The 22289-nt window shown below is 43.2% G+C and overlaps 1 protein-coding gene across 4 annotated transcripts in view; it reads left to right on the top strand.

The window, feature by feature from the left end:
* The window catches only part of MYO1E (myosin IE), a 206416-nt gene that overhangs the window by 121019 nt on the left and 63108 nt on the right, over positions 1-22289 (top strand). For 3 of the 4 annotated variants that reach the window (XM_007128512.4, XM_055087998.1, XM_028496517.2), the window contains 7 exons: positions 3057-3146; positions 7137-7268; positions 10758-10892; positions 12283-12415; positions 17648-17844; positions 21530-21610; positions 22138-22224. In XM_007128512.4, the coding sequence (XP_007128574.1) occupies positions 3057-3146; positions 7137-7268; positions 10758-10892; positions 12283-12415; positions 17648-17844; positions 21530-21610; positions 22138-22224 (855 nt within the window). The remainder of the gene's footprint in view (positions 1-3056; positions 3147-7136; positions 7269-10757; positions 10893-12282; positions 12416-17647; positions 17845-21529; positions 21611-22137; positions 22225-22289) is intronic. The other variant, XM_055087997.1, reaches the window with a different exon arrangement.

The following is a 22289-nucleotide window of genomic DNA, read 5'->3' as shown; positions in this document are numbered from 1 at the left end:
AAAAAAAAAAAAAAAAAAAATGAAGCTTCAGGTACTGATGGGGACTGATCTTCAAGCTATATCATGAATTGCAAAAACCAAAGTTCAGAACATCGTGTATAATGTGCTACCATTTGAGAAAAAGGAGAACATATATTTATAATATTTATATTTGTTTGCATATGTATAGCATAGCTCTAGAGGGATACATAAGAAATTGATAACAGTGATTTCTCCAGGGAGGAAACTGGGAGACTGGGGGAGGGGCATCTCTCCATGTAGAACCTCGCAAACCTTTTATTTTTTATGTTACTTTATTTTTTTGATAGGTAAGAGATGGATTTATTTAGAGAGATAACACATTCCATAGGCAGAATGCGGTCTGTCTTAGAAAATGAGAGTGGCTGCAAACCTGTCATTTTTTGAACGATGTGAATAAATCTCCAATTCAAAAACTTTACAGAGATTTTAAAATGGAGAAAGGAAAGGAAGGAGGAAGGATTAGAGCATTATCAGGAAACATTAGGAAAGGGGGGAAACCCAGAGAACAAGGACACAGGAGAGGGAGAAAGAAAAGAGGGGGATTATAGTATGGGCAGAGAAGGGGCAGGTTCAAGAGGACAGTATGAAGAAAGCAGTAGATGCAGCCTTTTCTGTCTTGAGTTTTACTCGTTGTGGTAGTGGAATCAGCATCAACAGGACTGGTGAAGCCCCCCACCCCACCCCCAGAGAGCAGTGGAGGATGGCTGTGGGGGCTAAGGTCCACAGGGGGCTGCCCAAACTCACACAGCTCATCACTGGCACAGACTGCTGGAAACTTGTTTTATTATTATTATTAGAAATCATGATCCAAGGTAGATTTCACCCTAAAGATTAATTTTTTAGTTAGAATCATTTAATGTGATGTTATTGCCATAGTCAGCTGTAGACTTTAAAAAGACACATCGAAATTCTGTTTATTATGGTTCTGTCTACTAAATCAATAGTGCTCCATCCTGTCCTGGAGGATCAGAAGGCTTAAGGCAGAGGCCAGTATTCCTTACACAGAGTAAAAGGGTCTTAGAGTGGCCTCCTCTGCCAAATGAAAGAAAGATCTAGAGCAGCACCATCCAGTAGAAAGATGGTGCATGTCACATGCATAATTTAAAATTGAATAGTTACAGTAAAAAAAAAAGTAAAAAGCATATGAAATTAACTTTTAAAATATATTTTATTTAACCCAGTATATCCCCATATTATTTCAGCATATAATGACTAATCAATTAATGAGCTATTTTACATTCCTTTGTGTCCTAAATCTTTGGAATCCAGTGTGTGTTCTACACTTAACAGCACATCTCAGTTGGGACTGGCCATGTTGCATGGGCTCAGCAGCTTCCATGTTGGACAGTGGGTGCAGCTCTAGGACTTAGGTTGATATGGTACAGTCCACTTGCTTTTCTCCATTTGTGTGGTCATACCCTATCCGTAGAAGATGGACATGGAGTCAGGAATCTAGGATGGTCTTTTGTGTATGGGATGCTCCTTTAATTCACTCTTTCTCTTTTCCCCCTATATGCTTACCACATGCCACAAAATTCTGTTGGACATCTTGATAGTTGATGGAGGGATGGATGGATACATGCATAAAGATTCCCAGTTACAAAGTCAATAATTAAAGAAGGAAAGAGACAAAGAAGGGTCTTTCTTTTGTTCTGTCCCTACAAGAAGTTGAGTGTTGATAATTGGTGTAGGCATGCCTGGCCATCAGACAACAAGTATAAAAGATTAATGAAGACCCACAAAGTCAAAATTAATTTTACAAAGAGAAGCAAATTTTATATAAATCCATGAGTTTTTAAAGGAGAAGGATGCTTAGAAGTATCTTTCTAAGCTTTGAAACAGACTTCATGGTGGGACCGTCCATGATTTACTCTTCCTTCCATTGCTAACGACGTGTGCCTGCTTGATGGAATTCCAGTTCTCAGTCCTCTTCTGAAAGTTCAGGCAGTGCCAGAGGAGCACTTTGGCTGTTACATAGTTAGTAGTTAGTGCCTTCATCTAGTCCTATTTGCTGCAGGCGACGACCTAGTGGCCAGACTGCAGACATTTAATGTTGATTTTTCTCTTCCTGTTTTCCTATGAGGACAAGGATACAGAGCTGTTGGCTTGAAATTAGTCAGTAGCTAAAGAGCACAAGCCAGAGACTTGTTATTTCTGGAACATGTTTAACCATAGCATGTGAATAATTAGAAGTACAAGGAATGACTCACTTGTTCAAAATCCTCTCCAACATCAACTCCTATCTGTTGAGCTGTCTTTGCCCATGGGGTGTTTTGTACTTTTCAGTCTGACATCAAATTGGGGTGTATGAAAACCAAATTCTTCCCCTCCAGTAGGCCAGGAATTGTTCCACACAATCCAGTGTCGACCCTTGTTGCTCAAGTGGGAATGAACTGGCAAAACCTGCAGCACCGGGGAGCTGGTTAGAAATGCAGACTCTCGGGCCCCACCTCAGACCTACTGAATCAGCATCTGCATTGTAATGAGATTCCCAGATGATTCACACACGTGAAAGTTCGGGAAGCACAAGCCTGTGTCCGCAGCTTTGTTTGGGGAGGAGAAACTGTTTAATTTCCCTCAAGGTGCCTCTCACTTGCAGTGAAGAGAGGGAGTGCGGGATGCAGTAGGTGGGGAGAGAAGTTGAGTTGAACAGGAGTAGTGACAGTAAAGCCTCCAGTCAGAACCCAGGGAGATGCCCTGTCCTGCCATGATACCCCGTACACAGGGAGCACGGGATGAAGGTGCAGCATCCGATGTGGAAACCCAGTCCGGGAACATTTGTAGATCCTGATTTACGGTGGCACCCTGGCTCCAGAGAATCCTGCATCAAGTCAAGGGAGCTGGAAGGCATGACCACACAAACAGGGTTAGGTCTGTCAAGAGGAAAGAGTAAATCCTCCAGAAATCCCAGGGACTTGGACTTGAGGCCTCTCACCTTCACCACATTCAGAGACCATGTCCTTGGGAAAGTCTGGCTTTACATCGTGGAGTAGGTGTTCGCATCTTCCTAACCTGTGGTCTTTCTGCTGTGACAGCATGTCAAGGACATCATCCTACAGTCCAATCCGCTGCTGGAGGCCTTCGGGAATGCCAAGACGGTCCGGAACAACAACTCCAGCCGATTTGTGAGTTTCTTTCCTATGATAGAGAATGTCACCTGATTGATGATGTTGACATTCCTGATTTAAGTCCTGTGTCCCCGAGGAAATAGGGGGTTTTCACACATCATCAGGAGGCCACCTTTTCAATCTTTTCCTCATTTTCTCTAGCGGCGAGCTGCCAGGCTTCAATTTGCCCTTTGACTCAAGTTATTCTTGAGCCTTGGGGATGTAAATAAGATAATTTTTGAAACCAGTTCTCAACTTGAGTTGCCTTCCTAAGGAAAATGGAAGTGTCAACTTTGGTCTTGGAGGAGTTTGCTTTGGGCCCTGGAGAAAAAGCCTTCTTTCCCTGACAAAGAACTGAGGAGACGAGATCCCAGGTCTTGTCGCCTTGCTTTGCTTCATAGAACTTGGTCTGTGGACCCTGAAGGAAGCACTTTGATCCTCTTCTCTGTCAGCCAGAGGGAGCCGACTGCTTACGCCACCCCTCTTGGCTTTGTGTGTGCATGTTCATGTGACATGATGACATCTAAAAGTGACTGGACTTAGCCTACAGATTCCTCCTAACTGGCCCACTTACCCAAGGGAATGAAAATATCAGGTGAATGCCTGAATGCCTATTGAGACGTTTTTCTGAGTGTCTCCCAAGGGGGTAAATTGGAAGGCTGGCAAGGACGAATATGAATATATGCCCCTTGACAAAAAGCCACATTTACAAAGAAATGAATGTTTGCTCAGTAGCTTTGATTTATGTAGATTTTGTATCTTATCTCAACCATAGATTATGTCTGGCAGTAAGCATTTAGGGAGCCATCTGTGAGGTGGATTCTGGACCATTTTAAAATAAATAAGTGAGAATTTTGGAGAAAAACGATTTCTTTTTTACCCTTCTGTTTTGGAAGGAAGCTTCCATTTCCAAGAGAATTCTTGTTCAGTTCTCATGCAGTAATTGTTAAGCTCCCTGGTGAGTTTTATCTGTCAGAATTATCCTCACTTTCCTCGCTGTTTAATATTATTCAAACTACTCATTTGTTCATCTCTCATTTTTCTGCTCAATGCCAGTTGTCCATCTCAATCTGCCTTGTAAAGATGGACTTGACCAAATTTAACTCTCTAGCTACCCATCTCCCTTCTTTTGCCTCCCTTAGAGAGCAGGAAGATAACCATATTAATATTTTCCTTGATATTTCCAATATAAATTATTTTTTATCCTTGGACAAGGAGGCTACAGCAGTCAGTTTTTGTAAAGCAAAACAAAAATACCCAGCATTTATTATTTTTCTGATTACAGAATTTCGTACAACCCTGATGGAAAGATAGGAAAACTATACAGAAAGGCAGTTCTCTCTCTCATACACACACACACACACACACACACACACACACACACACACACACACACACGTGCACACACATAGTGGAGTCTGGTGGGGCATCAAAAGATGTTCTCGTTAATAATGAGAGAAATGTAAATTAAAACCATATATCATTTTCTGTCTCTCAAATCATGAAACATTAGGGAGAAAAGACGCTATTGGTTGAAGACTGACACCTCCCAGGAGAGCGATTTGGCAATTCTTATCAAAGTTTAAAAGACTCATTGTCTTTGACCCAACAATACTTTTAGGGTATAATATCCACGTTCCCTGTTAATAATGATTTATTTTAAAAGATATCCATAATGTTAAATTTTTTTAAAAAGGTTACAAAACAATATCTATAATATGGTCCTATTTATTTTAAAATGCACATTTATATAAAGCATAATTAAGATGTCTGCAAATCCAAGTTTGAATATCCTATTACAGTGATTAGAAGGAGGAGGTAGAAGTGGCATCAGGGTGGGATTATGGGTAATTTCACTTTAAATGGATATGTAGTGTGAATCATAAAAATTCATCTATTTCCACTTATAAATCTTTTCAAGTTTTAAGAACTACATTGTGAAATATTTCAAATACTATTTAAAAATATACAGTGAACATTGGGGTACCCAGTACCTAACTTAAGAAATAAAACATTACCAAGAGTTGAGGTTTCTTTTCATTTACTAATGGAAGTATCATATCCTTTCTTTATATATTTCCTCCTTCCCCCAGGCTGTTTTACAACAAAACTAAACTTTTTGCTCTGTCGTTAGGGATTTTGCCTTTTATATTACAATTTTGAGTTGTGTATAAGCATTTCTGTTACATTAGAACAGTGATTCTCAAACTTGGCCACATATACAAAACACCCAGGCTTTTTACAGCTACTCCTGTCTGGGTGCCAGTCCCTAGCGACTGACTTAACTTGTTTGGGGTGGCATCAGGAAGCATTTCTTTTTCTTTCTTTCTTTTTTTAAATTTAATTTTAATATTTATTTATTTATTTATTTGGTTGCACTGGGTCTTAGTTGCAGCAGGCAGTCTCCTTAGTTGCGTCTTACTGGCTCCTTAGTTGCAGTACGTGGGCTCCTTAGTTGCAGCATGCAAACTCTTAGTTGCAGCATGTGAACTCTTAGTTGTGGCATGCATGTGGGATCTAGTTCCCTGACCAAGGATCAGACCCGGGCCCCCTGCATTGGGAGTGCAGAGTCTTATCCACCAGGGAAGTCCCCCTAGGGCAGCATTTCTTAAAGGCTCCGCAGGTCTTTCTAACATGTAGCCAAGGTTGTGACCCATTTCCAGAAGGACTTGAGAGTTTGCCGTTTACCACATCTGCCCTTCCTGGATTTGATGTCCTGTTTGGTTTCATTTCCATCCCCAGGTTGACGGGGAATGGCGGTGGGGTGGTAGGGTTGTACACAGATGGACACTGAATTATTCCCTTCAGAACGTGGCCGAAGGGAAAGATGGCGAAGGACGGCCACGGTAGGTAGGAAGCAGAGGGGTCTTGTTCAGCAGACTTTTCTCGAGAAACACCATAATTCGGGATAGCTGCGGTTTGTGGTGCTTCTGGATGTTTATTTTTGGGTTTATTTTTGGGAGAGGAAGGAGTCAGCAGATGAAAACAAATAGACAGTTAGATGGTGGCTTTCCTTTGTAGCCTTTTTGATACCAGGAATTGGCGAATACCTTAGCAGGAACACAGCAGGTACTAGGTGCTGTCGGCAGCAGGAAGAACACGCAGCAGGCTTTTCTTCTCCTTAGTGAGTTTATGGTTCTAGTTGGAGACTTGCTACTTGGCAGGCTTCGCCCTGAGATGGGGGGATTTCATCAGCATACACGTTTTAAAAATATTAAATGTGAATGCAGTTAGGCTGGGCATGCTCTCCAGTCTGACCCTAGGCCACACCACTCCCTAAAACCCACATTTTCATCTTTTTCTTCATTTATATTTGCCCTCCTGGACCTTCCTGAGGACTGGAGAGAAACTAGATTGTAGTGGAGAAAAAAAAAAATCATTTACTTAACAATCTGGACACCTTTTTCAGCTACCCTCCAGGGTTTTATTCTCTTTTGTTCCCTATTAGCAGTAATTTAAAAGGAAGTATTAACAACAGTAGCAAAAATCCCCACACCCATGACTAGCTGGAAAGGACTTATAACCAAGTGTTTTTATTTTACTTAAGCATATTAGACGCTCCAGAGGTAAAAAGGGATTACTTTTGCTCAAAGCCGTTAAAGTAAGTCTGCCCAAGGGAAAATTTGCTTCCTCTGAAAGAGGCAGATAGAGTTCACTCTTGTTAGATCAAGGGGACCATGTGATTTTCTGTCCTATTCTTTACAGCTTCCGGTTTAGCAGGCAAGCACCTACTGGGGGAAAATGGGAAGGAATATAGTGAGCGTATCCTTATTTAGTCAGGTTAGAATGATAGGTTCTCTCTCTCAATACAGAATTGTGTGATTGGACAAAGGCATGGGTTATTGTCTGATAGGAAATGGTGAGGAAGTCTAGACCAAAACTGGGAGTAATTCAGAACATATCTTTCATTAATGAATTTCCTTGAATTATATGCTATATCCAAAGCCTGTTTGGAACATCATGTTTTTGTTCACCAACCATTGAAGGAAATCCCTAATTTTCTTGCAGGGAAAATACTTTGAAATCCAGTTCAGTCCCGGTGGGGAACCAGATGGTGGAAAGATCTCCAACTTCCTTCTGGAAAAATCTAGGGTGGTGATGAGGAACCCCGGAGAGCGGAATTTTCACATATTTTACCAGGTTTTCCTTTATATTATTTCTTTCCTACTTCCTTATTCCTTCTCCACATTTAAAATTTTCTTCTCTCAGTCCTCAGGTTTAGACAGTCTAGTCTGGCAAGCCCAGGAGTCTTTATTGCTGTAGGATGTGTAAGTCAGTGTGCAAAAGAATTGTGAGAATGCCCTTACCTGCAAGGACAATAAATTCTAGTTGGGGGGCTTCTCTGGTGGCACAGTGGTTGTGAGTCCGCCTGCCGATGCAGGGGACACGGGTTCGTGTCCCGGTCCGGGAAGATCCCACATGCCGCAGAGAGGCTGGGCCCGTGAGCCATGGCCGCTGAGCCTGCGTGTCCAGAGCCTGTGCTCCGCAATGGGAGAGGCCACGACAGTGAGAGGCCCGCGTACCGCAAAATAAATAAATAAATAAATAAATTCTAGTTGGGATGAGAAGACAAAAATTTCCCTAGAGTGAAATAATCAAGAAAGTGTTGACACACTTCAGAACAAAAGTAGGAATGTTTTATTCTTTGCCAAATAGGAATTCACAAGGGGAGACTTGGCTGGGATGGTAAAGAGAGCCATTAAAGAGGCACAGGATAGCATTGAGGGGAGATTGACTCAGGCAAGTCAGGTGGCCTGAACAAAGCAGGGGTGGGAGGGGGAGGGGGGAGGGGGGAGGAGTAGGCTAATGTATGAGTCAGGCCCCAGCTGGTCTGCAAGGGCAGAGGTCTCCAAAAGGTGAACTGTTGGACAAAAGACTTGAAATAGACTTGGGATCTTTCATGCCAGGTCAAAAAGTTTTGGCTTAGACTCTCAGAAGCCATGGAGAATTTGGTGGTAGAGCAGTATGCCGGATGCTTTGAACTTGTGTTCCAGGCTTCAGCAGTCATTTGCTTTGACTATTTTTAAGATGTTTTTAAGTATTTAAAAAATTTAATGATACCATACACAATTTTTTAATGTATGGATTTATGTATTCGTACTTCATATATCGGGGATCCATGTTAGAGTTTCTTTGAAGAGTTGGCCTGCAGTGGTTTTTTGGGGGGTTTTTAAATTTATTTTTTGTTCAAAGATCATTGGATTTGAAGTCAGTTAAGCTGTGTTGGTAGCTCACATTCAGTCTTTTCAGTTACATAGACATGTTAGGTGATGGCAAATAATTCTTCTGGTTGGCATCTGTTGGTTGAAAACGTACATAAATGATCAAAAGCTTCTGTTAATTCAGTAATGTTTTTAATTATATCAGTCAAAGCAACATGTACAGATGTTTGAAAAGTAATTTCATGCATCACACACATAGTCTATTATTTATTGAGCACCAGACAGAAGTTCATAATTATTTCCCAGACACCTTTTAATAAATGCCAGCCCCATGCCCCTCCAGATTCCTCTTCCTACAGGTTGGAAATCCCCAGATTAGAGACTGGGGAAGTGATTCGATCAGGGGAAGACAGAGTTCCAGATTCTGACATAGAAGTAATAGTTGAAGCTGTGAAATAGGGGAGACTCCTGTGGGAGTGAGTGTGGAGAGAAAAACCATGCCCATATAGGACTTGGGGACCTGGGGACCACCTATAGGATGAGGAGGCATTGAAGAACCAGGGAAGTAGTCAGAGGATGAAAGCCAAGATCCTGCAGTGTCACCAAAGCCAGAGGGAGCTCGGTGGAGGGGAGTGTGGGCCAGGATCCCATGTTCAGAGCTTTGGGGGGAAGGATGGGGCAAGGGCCTGGGGATCAAGAAAGGCCTGGTGGGGCTTCCCTGGTGGCACAGTGGTTGAGGGTCCGCCTGCCAATGCGGGGGACGTGGGTTCGAGCCCTGGTCTGGGAGGATCCCACATGCCGCGGAGCGGCTGGGCCGGTGGGCCACAACTACTAGCCTGCGCATCTGGAGCCTGTGCTCCGCAACGGGAGGGGCCGCGGCAGTGAGAGGCCCGCGCACCGTGATGAAGAGTGGCCCCCGCTTGCCGCAACTAGAGAAAGCCCTCACACGAAACAAAGACCCAACACAGCCAAATAAATAAATAAATAAATAAATAATCCTTCCCTCTACTTTAAAAAAAAGAAAAAGAAAGACCTGGTGGCGTCAGCCACTGGAAAGTAGCCATGAGGGTTATTTCATCAGAATGGCGATGGCGAGAAAGAAGCCAGATGAGGAAGTAGGTTCTGTAGCTTGAAGGATCTCACAGAGGCAAGGAAAAGCTTCTAGAGAAGGCAAAGAGCAGCATGTGTTTGTAGATGGGAGAGAATTAAAGAAAGGGGTGTTTGAAGATTCAGGTGAGGGGAGCTACATACTGTGCGGAGAAGACTGAGAAAGAGGTAGGGGAAGTTCTTCCTTAGACACCCCGCCCACCCCCACCCCCCCAAAAAAAAGAAAAAACAGAAAGCCAGAAGGAAGAAAGGAAGAGAGTGGTGCAAAAAGATTTTGAGGAGATAGGGGAAAAAACTCAGGGAACCTGATGTCGTCAAATGATCTAGAGCTTCTCAGTCATGGAGAAGAATATTCCTTATTTTAAGGGTGTGGAGCCGGGATGACGTGAGGAACTTGACCAGGATGGAGGAGCGTGCATGGGGGCTAACTCCCGCCGGCTGGGAGCCAGTGGTGGCTCGCACTGGCTTTTGCATGGGCTGTTCTCTCCCTTCAGGGACATTTCTTGGTAGTTTGAAATCAGTCATGGTAGGAGGATTCACACCATAAAAGTCAGCAAACTACAACTCTAGTCCCCACCCCCAGCTTAAGAATGGATTGTTGAACATTTTCCGGCACACCTAAAAGGGTCTTGCTCACAACTAAGGCAAATACCAGAGATAGAACAGAAAGCCAAGGGACAGGATACCAGCATGGGGGACCTGAGGCTGTTCTTGAATATGCACCCTGCAGTGAGAAGCAGGGAGGGTCCAGCTGCACTTTATTTGTTTTTTGTTTTGTTTTTTTGTGGTACGCGGGCCTCTCACTGTTGTGGCCTCTCCCGTTGCGGAGCACAGGCTCCGGACGCACAGGCTCAGCCAGCGGCCATGGCTCACGGGCCCAGCCGCTCCGCGGCATGTGGGATCTTCCCGGACCGGGGCACGAACCCGTGTCCCCTGCATTGGCAGGCGGACTCTCAACCACTGCGCCACCAGGGAATTCCCCCAGATGCACTTTAAAAAGCCATGTGCAAGTTGAGCAGGAACAAAGTAATTGTAATCTGGCTTGCTTTCCACTTTTCCAAGGGATCTCACCCGTGTGACTGTGCAGTTCCCTGTATTGGACAAGGGAAAATTCTCAGCTCTTGCAGGTCTAATCAGAGTTAAGAATTAGAATTTGCAAAGATGATTTGGGGCTACTACACAGAGAGCAGATATGCTGAAGCCCCTCCATAGTTTTTCGATCGGACCACCCATCCGTTTGGGAAGCAGGGATAGAAAGTCTCATCGCCTGGGCTCCGGGACTGGTGGTGACAGGAACCGTGCGGTACCTTCGATTGCTTTCTGGGCCACTCCACGCACACGCCACTTTCTCTTGCTCCAGCTCATCGAGGGCGCCTCCGCAGAACAGAAGCACAGCCTGGGCATCACCACCATGGATTATTATTACTACCTGAGCCTCTCGGGGTCCTTCACGGTGGATGGCATTGACGACAGGAAGGAGTTTCAGGAAACTCTGGTAAGTGCTGGCACGGGACAGCTCTTCAGACTGGGCGTTGCCTATGGCGGAAAGGGCAGGGGAGGTTAGCAAAGCAAAGAACAGCCCGATATTCCTACCTCATGCTGATGGAAGCACTCCATTTTCTGAAACACACTTGTAAACACCCTTACATAGCCATGTGCCCAGTTGCTGGAGGACCACTTAATGATTTTAAATGGGTAAAAAAAAAAAAAATTCTTCATTACCCGCTGCAGATGCTCTGATTAACAGATGAAAACTATTGTGGGTAATGCATTTCCCATACCCGTTTGCCAACAGCTTATACAGTTGTTGAGCTGTTTCCTCACAAAGGCAAAGCAAAAACTGCTCTTATGATCTTAATCAGGTTTAGAAATCTTAGAACACCTTCAGTCTCTTCTCCACCCGCTTTCTCTTCCCCTCTGTATTTATAGGTCAGAAGGAGAGCCTCTACGCCATTCTCTTCACAATTTATGTATTTTATGGTACAAGGTATGAATCCAGGTAGATTATTGAGGGTTCATGTCCTTGGGGAAACGAGTTACTAAGTCAGTCTAGAACTTTCTGAAGGTGGGCTGTTCACCCATTTAGCCTCAAAGAACTGTATCACCACTGCCCTTTGAGTCGGGTACCAGCCTGCCTCACCCCTCAGCCCAGATCCAGAACTAAGTGGGAGAACGGGCAGTTGGAGGTACAGCTGAGAGGAAGCTGACCTTTGTGCTTGTGTGTCCCGGGTGCCAGGGAAGAAGATGGCATCAAGGGGCCACATGGTCTCAGAGGAGCTGGGAGAAAAAATGCAGATAGGCCTGCATTGGTCCTAGAGTACAGTTCTCTTAGGATATTGGTATCTAAGACTCAGGCATCTCAGCTCCTTTTATTGAATTTCATGGACCTCAGAAACAGGGCTTTTCTAATGATGCTTTTATTTGATTTTCCTGGAGATTTTTTAATCGCGATCCTTTTGCAAGTACAATTTATTCTCAGCCCTGCCAGTGAAGAGGAAGATCTATGAGTATTGAGAGTGGCTGGAAAAGGGGCACTGGTGCCCTTAGAGGGAGAGGAGTGGCAACAAAGAGAAAACTGAGGGACGAAAACAGACGTGTTGACCGTGCAGCTGCCACCCCATCTGAGTGTGTTTCCTCCAGAGCTCTCTCGCCCTTATTCCTGGAGGATTACACGTTCTCTATGTAAAGACGGAACTGCCTTTCCAGCACCATGTTGAGACTTGAATGTGTGAGGGGGCGTTGGTCAGTGAAAATGTCTTGCAGGGACTTCCTGCTGCCATCGCAGACTAAGCCAAGTGTAACTACACACGCAGTTTGACGTCTTTCTGATGTGCTTCTATAGCTGCGGACCGACTTGTCTGGATCGCTTCTCTCTTCTTTTCCAGCACGCCATGAACGTGATTGGGATCTTCGCAGAGGAGCAGACGCTGGTGCTGCAGATAGTGGCGGGAATTCTCCACCTGGGAAACATCAGCTTCAAGGAAGTTGGCAACTACGCGGCCGTGGAGAGTGAAGAGTGTGAGTGGTGTGGGCCCCCGGTTGCCAGATGAGGGGACGCAGTTGTTTAGTCCCGATCAGAAGTAACACACCAGCTTTCCTTTGCTTTGGGTTTTTTGGTAAGACAGGCTGAGAACACTTAGGTGTCCTGCTGTGGCAGAGCTTAACGGCCTCATGGGAGCCTGTGCCTCTTCTGTACACTCACACTATGAACCATTAATGAGATTGTTTCAGTTTATCATTAACTTTGGGGAAATCTGGCAGAATTTCACATATAGGTTTAAAAATAAAGTGATACTTTAATGAAGGTGAGTAAGATTTGTCTCCTACTAAAAATCTTTTCTGTAACTGATCTTTAGGGTTGATATTCACCTAAAGGTTCTAAAGAGCATCATAGGCTATATATAAATAAGGAAAGCTCATGTTTATAAGTTGCCCCATGGGTTGGATTAGACCAGGTTTCTGAAAACAGGAAAAAGAAAAAAAAAGGGACCCTGACTGTTGTGTTGATATTGCTGGTGACTTAATGTCCTCTCTGTAGCAGTCAGAGCCCGAAGACCTGAATGATCACTTTTACTCTTCGAGAAGAAATCAGGTGCAAAAGAGGCACGTTACTAGTTCTATGTGCTCCACTGTGCCACAGCCGCCGTGGCATGTGACTTCAGCCTCTTAGGCATCAGTTGGCTTTCCAGGCCGCTCTCAGAACCCACACATCCTTTAACCACCCAGGGAGACGTTTCTTCCTTTCTCAGCATTCTTCAAAGATGGTAAATTTAGATGCCTGGTAATAAATAGTATCCTACTCATTGCTGACAGTGCAGTAAGGCTCTTTCCATTCCAAATAAGGTTCTTTTTTATATTTTTGTTTTCTTTGGTGATAAAATAGGGAAGTTCTGCCAACTTTTGATGTCTGTCTGATAAAGAGAAACGTGAATTATGTTTACCAGGGAAGGGAGTGGGGTGGAAAACAGTAAATACACAGGGTGTCCATAGGGTCTAGAAACACAGCCTAATAATAATAATAACTGTGTTTCTAGACTTCATGTACTTTATCCTTCCCATTTAATAAATGCACGTATGTGTCCAGGAGGGTGATGAACACTTGCCTCTCAACATTGATCTCTCCAATTTCTTGGTAGTTTTCTGTGGACGTAGACTGGAATTCTCTTGCCTTCTTGGATAGTACAATCCTTTACTGCCTCTGTAGGCTGGAGAAAAATGTCATGACTCTGACACAGCAAGCATTTCCCTGGGTGCTTGAGCCAAGAAGTGGTTCGTTGCACATCAGTGTCCAGAGGAAGTAGCCTCCTCAGCCAACTGGGTAAAGCCCAGGATTGGCAACTGCCTATGAAATCCCCTGATTGGAAGTGGTGCAGGGATGGAGATCAGAAAAGACTATGCTTGAAGCCAAAGAGGTCTAACAAAGAAAAGTGTCCTCCTCCCAATCATTTTGTTTTCTTTCAGTTGGTAATATCTTAACATGGTTCAGGGGGGTACACGATCAGAGTTATCACATCTACCCCTTTGCTAGTCGACTTATTTCCCTCCCCCGAGAGAAACACTGTTTCCAATCTCTTGTATTCCTTTCAAGGGAATATTGTGTTCCTGAGAAACTACTCATATCTCTTCTTTTTTCCCCACTCTTGTATGTTAATGGGAGCATATAACATGTTCTACACTTGCTTTTTCACTTCAAATTATATCGGAGATTATTCTGTATCAGTTCATTAAGAAGCGTCATCCTTCTTATAGCTGCATTAGCATTCCATTGCCAGGCTATAGTGTAATTTATTGAACCAATCATCTGTTGATTGACATAAAGATGGTTTCACATCTTTTGCTCTTCTAATTACTTAAAATGAATAACCTGGTTTGTGTCATCTTTCTCATATTTGAGTTTATATATGGAATAGATTTATAGAGGGAAGGGCTAGCCTATGTTTTTATAAAGGAAGAAAGCAGACTTTCCTTAGCTATTGTATTGTAGAAAAAATTGCTAAGACTCCCATCCCAACTGGCCTACTGAAGCAAGATATTAAATACAAATTAACCTAAGAACTTTGTTGAAGGAAATAAAAATACTACTTAAATATCCACGGGAATAAATTGACAGTGCTTCTCCTTTGCCTCGTTATTAATGGGTTAGAAAGCACAGAACCTCAACACCCAAGACTGATACACCACATTTACCTTGCCGTTTCTTTTACATTTGTAACAGGGACTTCTGCTTTGCTACATCTTTTCGGTTTCTCTATCTTCCCTATACGTCCCTATACTTAAATGGAAAAATTAAATCCAACTTTGCTTTACACTTGAGTGCAGTAATAGAAATCTATCCTCATTATCAAAATGTGCTAAAACATTACTTTCTAGCAGGTTCTTTTATGTTCTGCTTCACTCTTTAACTCTACCAGAGTTACATCAGCATTTTTAAATTAATCAATGCCTTCTCCTTGCCCTCCTCCTCCTGACTCCACTCCCCCAGCCTCCGACCTTCCATACTGCTGCTCCTATCCAGCCACCCTTGCACACACCCTCGTGGAAATTCACAGCTGGAAGGAAGTCAATATGAGTAGCCCTATAATTTCAGCACCAGGGCAGTCACTGAAGAAGACAAGAGGCCATAAAAGCTAGTACCTGAAAAACATGGCATGGATTTTTTGGAAAGCAAGTACCAGATTTCCTCTCTAGACTTCTTAGCTGTTTCCCTAAGCCCGTGGCTCTGATTCTTGGCCAAACTCCATGCCTTGTTTTTCAAGTGCCTGTGATCCTTCACTTGTGCCGTCTTCTTTTCTACAGAAGAGGTACGAGGCGTGGAAGGAATATCATGTTTCCTTGTTAGTTCTGTCTGTTTTGTCTCATGGACCCCAGAACGTAGTCCGTATTGTTTTATTTCTTTAGCTGTGGTCGTAAAGGTAATAGCATAAACTTTTCTACCAACCGTTTGAACCATGTGCCTACTTTAGCATGGTTGGGGGCTTGGGAGAAGCCCATATTTAATCTACATGCTATCTGCCTGGTGAGAGTGATAATAACCAACATTATAGTTTACCCTTAATGAAGACCTCCTCGATGTCAGGCACTTTGGTAAATGTCTCTTGAGTCTCGCTGCAGAGCTGCACGAGTCCAGTGTGATTTATGGGCGTCTTCTGTCCTCGTTCTGTGCAAGGTGATTTTCTTTTGGCAGAGGACACATCCAGATTCCTAAACATATGTGTCAACGGTAAAACTAAACTGAAAAAAATGGCCATTGGCAAATGAGTGCATTTAATTTTGTTCACATGCCCTTTGAAAAAGGAAGCCCTTTACTTGTCATAGTGTTTCCGTGGAACAGTCCTATAGTTAATAAATACTTTGTTCTGGCATTACACCTCTTCAAAAATGCATTCACTGACTTAATCTCATTGGAAGGTATATACTGAGAAATGTCAGCCTGTTACATTCCAACACCATCTGTGAAATTCAAACAGATTATCCTTTATTGGGAGCCTTATGATTTTTGAGCATTATCATAAGGTCTTTAATAAATAAAACCCCTTTATCAGAGAATGTTGGCAAGTGTTGGCAAAGCTTTATGCAGAAAAAGAAAACTCATATCCAAGTTCAAAATTTTGATGTGTCCATGAACATCTTCCATTCATACTGGAAAAAAAATCTGAGCATTCTTTCATGTGCAGGAATGTCATTCTTGTCATTTATTCATGTTAGAGTATTTTGACCAAAAGTCAAGAAAATCTGTTTATATCACTAGCCCCCCTCTTGGTGAGTTTCTTGACCTGAAACAATTTGCTGACCCATGAGAACCTGACCTTTTCAATCCGAACTGACCACAAACTATGCCAACTACATGTCCTTAGGATTGGATGGGTGTTCTGTGATATGAATACCACCGATCCCCTCCATCACTCTGTACACCACCCCAGGGAAATCAGGTAAAACCCCTCTCTAGAAGTCATCCAGGCCTCCTTTGACTCCAACCCAAATATCCCCTACCATTCAGGCCCTCCACCATTGGAATTCATCCTAATCTTTTAAAAGGACATTTTTGGTCACCTTTAACCTTTATTATTATTTTTTTTTAATTTTATTTATTTATTTATTTATTTTTGGCTGTGTTGGGTCTTCGTTTCTGTGCGAGGGCTTTCTCCAGTTGCGGCGAGCGGGGGCCACTCTTCATCGCGGTGCGCGGGCCTCTCACCGTCACGGCCTCTTCCGTTGCGGAGCACAGGCTCCAGACGCACAGGCTCAGTAGTTGTGGCTCACGGGCTTAGTTGCTCCGCAGCATGTGGGATCTTCCCAGACCAGGGCTCGAACCCGTGTCCCCTGCATTGGCAGGCAGATTCTTAACCACTGCGCCACCAGGGAAGCCCCATCCTAATCTTTTAATCACCTACCTTGACTTTCATCTCCAGCTAGTGCTACACACATCAGCTGTGTCTCCCACATTCTTGCCTCCTTGCCTTTGCACATTCCACTCCCCTCTCTCCCTCTTCTTTCTTCCTCTGCATCTGTACAAGTCCTGTTCATCCTTTGAGCCGCCACCCCCCAAATCCCACATCTTCCTTGACCACCCCAGCAAACAGTAATATCTTCCCGTTCTGAATTCCTCCAGGACTTTATTGTCTGTCTGTGCCACATACTCAGCTTTCTGTAGGCTTCTTTATTTGGTAAACTACCTTTGCCTCATCTAGATTGTCTTTAAGATTTCTTAAATATTTTATATCCTGTCTTCTCTCTTTAGTAACCCTACACATGGTAAGCACTCAGTAACCATGTGATTTGTTCTCTTTCTGAGCTTGATGGCATTAGGTGCTTCAAGCTGTTTGGGAATGATGATGCTATGAAAACACTGCACCAAAAAGGAAGAAAAACAATATATGAAGCCAAGGAAATGTTTCTTGATTTAGTTCCTTCCGGGCTGTCTTGCTGCAAGCTTGGAAAGATGTCCATTTTAGGCATTTGGCTGTGATCTCAGTAGGGGGGATTGGTTTGTCACCCTTCTTGGAGCCTGATTTGTATTATTGGAAGTCTCAGTCATCATGGGAATTGATTCATGTAATAGAACAATTGGGAAAAACAAAGTGGATGGATGTGTGTGGGAATGCCGATAAGCAGTCTTCATTAAGTGAAAGTTCTTGGGGGCCAATGATGATGTCTTCTATGTGTGCACACACACACGAGTGTCTCCATGTATTTGTGAGATAAATTGTTAAAATTCTGGAAGATAGTCACGTTTTATTTTGTTTTGTATAGTTTTGGCTTTTCCTGCCTATCTCCTGGGGATCAACCAGGACCGGTTGAAAGAAAAGCTAACGAGCCGGCAGATGGACAGCAAGTGGGGAGGCAAGTCGGAGTCAATCCACGTGACCCTCAATGTGGAACAGGCGTGTTACACCAGGGACGCACTCGCCAAGGCCCTGCACTCCAGGGTCTTTGATTTCTTGGTAGATGTAAGTAAACACAGGTTGGCATGGTTGATGCTTCGTATTTTAGCATCGTGTAAAGAGTGAAACTTCTCAGAGCTTTGTTTTCGTGTTTTGTCTCATTCCTTTTAACCTTTTCTTTACTCCTCCGCTTCTTATCCTCACCCTGGGATCATTTTTTACTTTTCCACTTTTACTTCTAGCATTGTCCAGCAAGACTCTAATATGGTAACAGCTTCTTATGGACAAAATATTTAGTAAAGCCAGGACTACAGGCCAGAAAAAGAGGAGACCCATAGTCATGAATCCTTGAGCCTAAAGGTTTAGAATGTTGTATTTGTCATCTACTGCTATGTTACAAATTAACCCCAAACTTAGTGGCTTAAAACAGTAAGCATGTATTCTTTCATAGTTTCTGTGGGTCAGGTATTTGGAAGTGACTTAGTTTGGTGGTTCTGATTCAAGGATGAGAGTACAGTCAGGATGCTGATTAGAACTACAAGGCTTGGACTTCCCTGGAGGCACAGTGGTTAAGAATCCACCTGCCCATGCAGGGGACACAGGTTTGATTCCTGGTCCGGGAAGATCCCACATGCCGCGGATCAGCTAAGCCCGTGCGCCACAACTACTGAGCCTGTGAGCCACAACTACTGAAGCCCACTTGCCTAGAGCCCGTGCTCTAGAGAAGAGAAGCCACCGCAACGAGAAGCCCGCACACCGCAACGAAGAGTAGCCCCCGCTCGCCGCAACTAGAGAAAGCCCGTGCACAGCAACGAAGACCCAACACAGCCAAAAAAAGAAAGAACTACAAGGCTTGACTAAGGTTGGAGAACCTGGTTCCAAGATGGTGCACTCATATGGCTGTTGGCAAGATGCCTCAGTTCCTTGCTACATGGGCCTCTTTTCTGGGCTGCTTGAGTGTCCTCCCAACATGACAGTTGGTTTCCCCCAGAGTGAATAGTCTAAGAGAGAGAGCAAGGAAGAAGTCACAAAGCTTTTAATGTCCTCATCTTGTCCTCAGGTATTGCCACTGTGCCATCTTCTGTTCATTAGAAGCAAGTCACTAAGTACAGTCCACAGTTAAGGAGAGGGGAATTAGGTTCCACTTTTGCGGGCGAAGAGTATCAGAGACTTTTTGGATATATTTTTAAAACTGCCATATATTTTTTAAATGATGGCATAACCGTATAGATATTATATATACATATTCATATAGATACATATGTATATATATATATACCACTTATAGATTCTGAAAATTAGTCTCTCAGCAGTGTAGAACTGCCAGTGACAGTCTGTTAATCACTGTAGCTTCTAAATGGTAGAATAATAATAGCAAGCACTTATATAGCACTTACTATGTGGCAGATACTGTTCTAAGTAGTTTAGAAAAAAATAATTTTTACAACAACCCTGTGACTTAGGTATTATTATCTCCATTTTACAGATAAGCTAACTGAGGCACAGAGAGGTTAAGGAACTTCCCCAAGGGCACACCACTATTAAGTGATAAACCTAGGAATTAAACCCAGGTAATTTGGCAGTGCTCCAGCTATTTCATTCCTCTGCCTTTTATATATTCAAGCCAGAAAGGACCCCAGGGGGACCCTAGTCAAGGGACAGCAGCCTGGCCATTAGATCCAAATGTCTGTGTTTGAGTCCAGGCAGCAACCTCTATAAGGCTTAAAGTATGGTTGGGTGTGTTTAGCGTTGAGTAAGTCGGGGCAGGATAGGGTAATTATTCTGTGTACTACTTGTGGTTATTTTAAGGGTAAGATTGCTTGGGAAGGTCAGGGTCATACGAAACATTAGTCATGCTTTTACCTTGTCCAGGCCCCTCATTTTTACTGAGAAGGGAATCTTAGCCCTGAGTATTGGTGGTTTCACCCAAGGCCATTCAGCAAGAGGGTAGTGCCGAACTGGGATTAGAACCCACATCTCTTGTCTCTGTTCAGTGTACCTTCCAGTGCTGGCCTTCCCACCTTATTTCCTTTCTGTCTTCCCTTGATTTTTTTGTGTGGTATAATGAGATAGATAAGCGATACTAATTGGAGCTGACATTTACTAAGCCCTGACTGTGTGCCAGGCACTGGGCTAAGTGCTATGTATCATTACCCCTTGGCTTATAAAAGATGAGTGTCCTTTTCTTCACCTGGAAAACACCTCTGGTACTTAAAAATTCATCCAGTTGTTCACCACCCCCAGGAATTTTCCTCCTACATTCCTCCATCCCCTGCAGTTCTCACCTCCACCTACCCTCCTAGCATTGTCTGTTCCATTGATTACACGTCTCTCCTCACAGTGGTCAAGAACACAGATACAGTCATCATTACTACTTAAATTTAATTCCAGACCCTTCCTCTTGTCCAGTGTGATCTTATGCATTATGATGTTATCACTGTTGTTAAGAGAATTGTAGTGAGAATTAAATGAAACAACACTTGGGAAGCCCTTAGCAAAGCCTGGCACAGGTGATTGTTGAATATGTGTAAGCTGCTTTTATTACCGTCACTTTAATACTAATTTATGGTATTACTATCCATGGTTGCCTCTGAGAATAGAGACTGTCTTCTTGACATTCCTGCCGTATTATGTTAGGTGATCATTAATTGACTACAGGGCATCCCTCATTTTATTGTGCTTTGCAGGAACTGTGTTTTTTTTTTTTTTTTTTTTTACAAATTGAAGGTTTGTGGCAACTCTGTTGAACAAGTCTGTCGGTCGGTACCATTTTTCCTACAACATTTCATGTCTCTGTGTCACGTTTTGGTAACTCTCGCAATATTTCACACTTTTTCATTATTATATTTGTGATGGTGCTCTGTGATCAGTGATCTTTGATGTTACTACTGTGACTTGCTAAAGGCTCAGAAGATAGCATTTTTTAGCAATAAAGTAATTTTTGATGAAAGTATGTACTATTTTTAATTTTTTAAATTTTTTTTATTTTTATTTTTTTTGCGGTACGCGGGCCTCTCACTGCTGTGGCCCCTCCCTTCGCGGAGCACAGGCTCCGGACACGCAGCCCCAGCGGCCATGGCTCACGGGCCCAGCCACTCCGCGGCATGTGGGATCTTCCCGGACCGGGGCACGAGCCCGTGTCCCCTGCATCGGCAGGCGGACTCTCAACCACTGCGGCACCAGGGAAGCCCTGTACTTTTTTTTAGATGTAATGCTATTGCACACTTAATAGACTACAGTATAGTGTAAACATAACTTTTATATGCACTGGGAAACCCAAAAATATGGTGTGACTCACTTTTTTGTGAAATTTGCCTTATTGCAGTGGTCTGGAGCCAAACTTGCAGTATCTCTGAAGTATGCCTGTACTGAATGGGGTCAATGGAAATAATATTTACAAATCTTGTAATATTGGTTCTTTTTGTGAAATAGGTTTTACTTCAATCACCCAAGATGATATTTTCTTCTAAATCTTAAGACTTCTTGAGAAAAACTAGCTCTGCCAGAAATTAGTGGTTTTCATCATTAAGCAAACTTTTTTTTCCCTACCAGACTAGTTTTTATTAGATTCTGGTGGTTTCCCAAAGTACTTGACATTGCACGGAGACCTTTTTTAAGGGGCCATTCACCTGTCTTTTTGTCGTCCTCTATTTCTAGTAACCAGGAGTATCTGCTTCCCTTCCTCCCATGCATGCCCATTTTAATGTGAATGTGAAAGGAATTACTTACCATGCTGGTTACTTTCTTCTAGTCCATCAACAAAGCAATGGAGAAGGACCACGAGGAATACAACATTGGTGTCCTAGACATCTATGGCTTTGAAATATTTCAGGTAAGACCAGTTTGAGTAGTTGGAGACTACGAAGGGTGATGCTTTTTACCTGGCTTGAAAGAAATAATTCTAGGCAATGGAAAAAAAGCCCATCATGGCTCGTTTTTGCCTCTTTGAGTTCTTCATGTACCTTTACCACATTAGTTTCTCCTAAATATAAACTATGCTGCTTTCTGGGGGGTTTTTTTTGCTTTTTTTTTTTTTTTTTTTGTTTTTAAAGTAGACTGGCAAGAACTCATTCACTCTAAGTTGGGAATTTTTTAATGCAAAGGATGTGGCCATGGCTCACGGGCCCAGCCGCTCCGCGGCATGTGGGATCCTCCCGGACCGGGGCACGAACCCGTGTCCCCTGCATCGGCAGGCGGACTCTCAACCACTGCGCCACCAGAGAAGCCCAACTATGCTGCTTTCTACTGATGCCTCCAACATTTCTGTTAAGCCTTTTCACTAAATCACTCAAGAAATGACTTTAAAATGATTTTGCAGAAACAATTACATGAAAGTAACATTTTCTTTTTTTTTCCCAGAAAAATGGCTTTGAACAGTTTTGTATCAATTTTGTTAATGAAAAATTGCAGCAGATTTTTATTGAACTCACATTAAAGGCAGAACAGGTGAGCAGTCCCCCTTCCTTCATCTTGTTCTATTTCTAATTTGTTTTGTTTTAAAGGGTATAGAT

This window comes from Physeter macrocephalus, chromosome 11 (assembly GCF_002837175.3).
Source record: "Physeter macrocephalus isolate SW-GA chromosome 11, ASM283717v5, whole genome shotgun sequence".
NCBI lineage: Eukaryota > Metazoa > Chordata > Mammalia > Artiodactyla > Physeteridae > Physeter > Physeter macrocephalus.
Note: the sequence above shows the minus strand (reverse complement) of the source record. Positions and strands in the feature narration are given on the sequence as shown.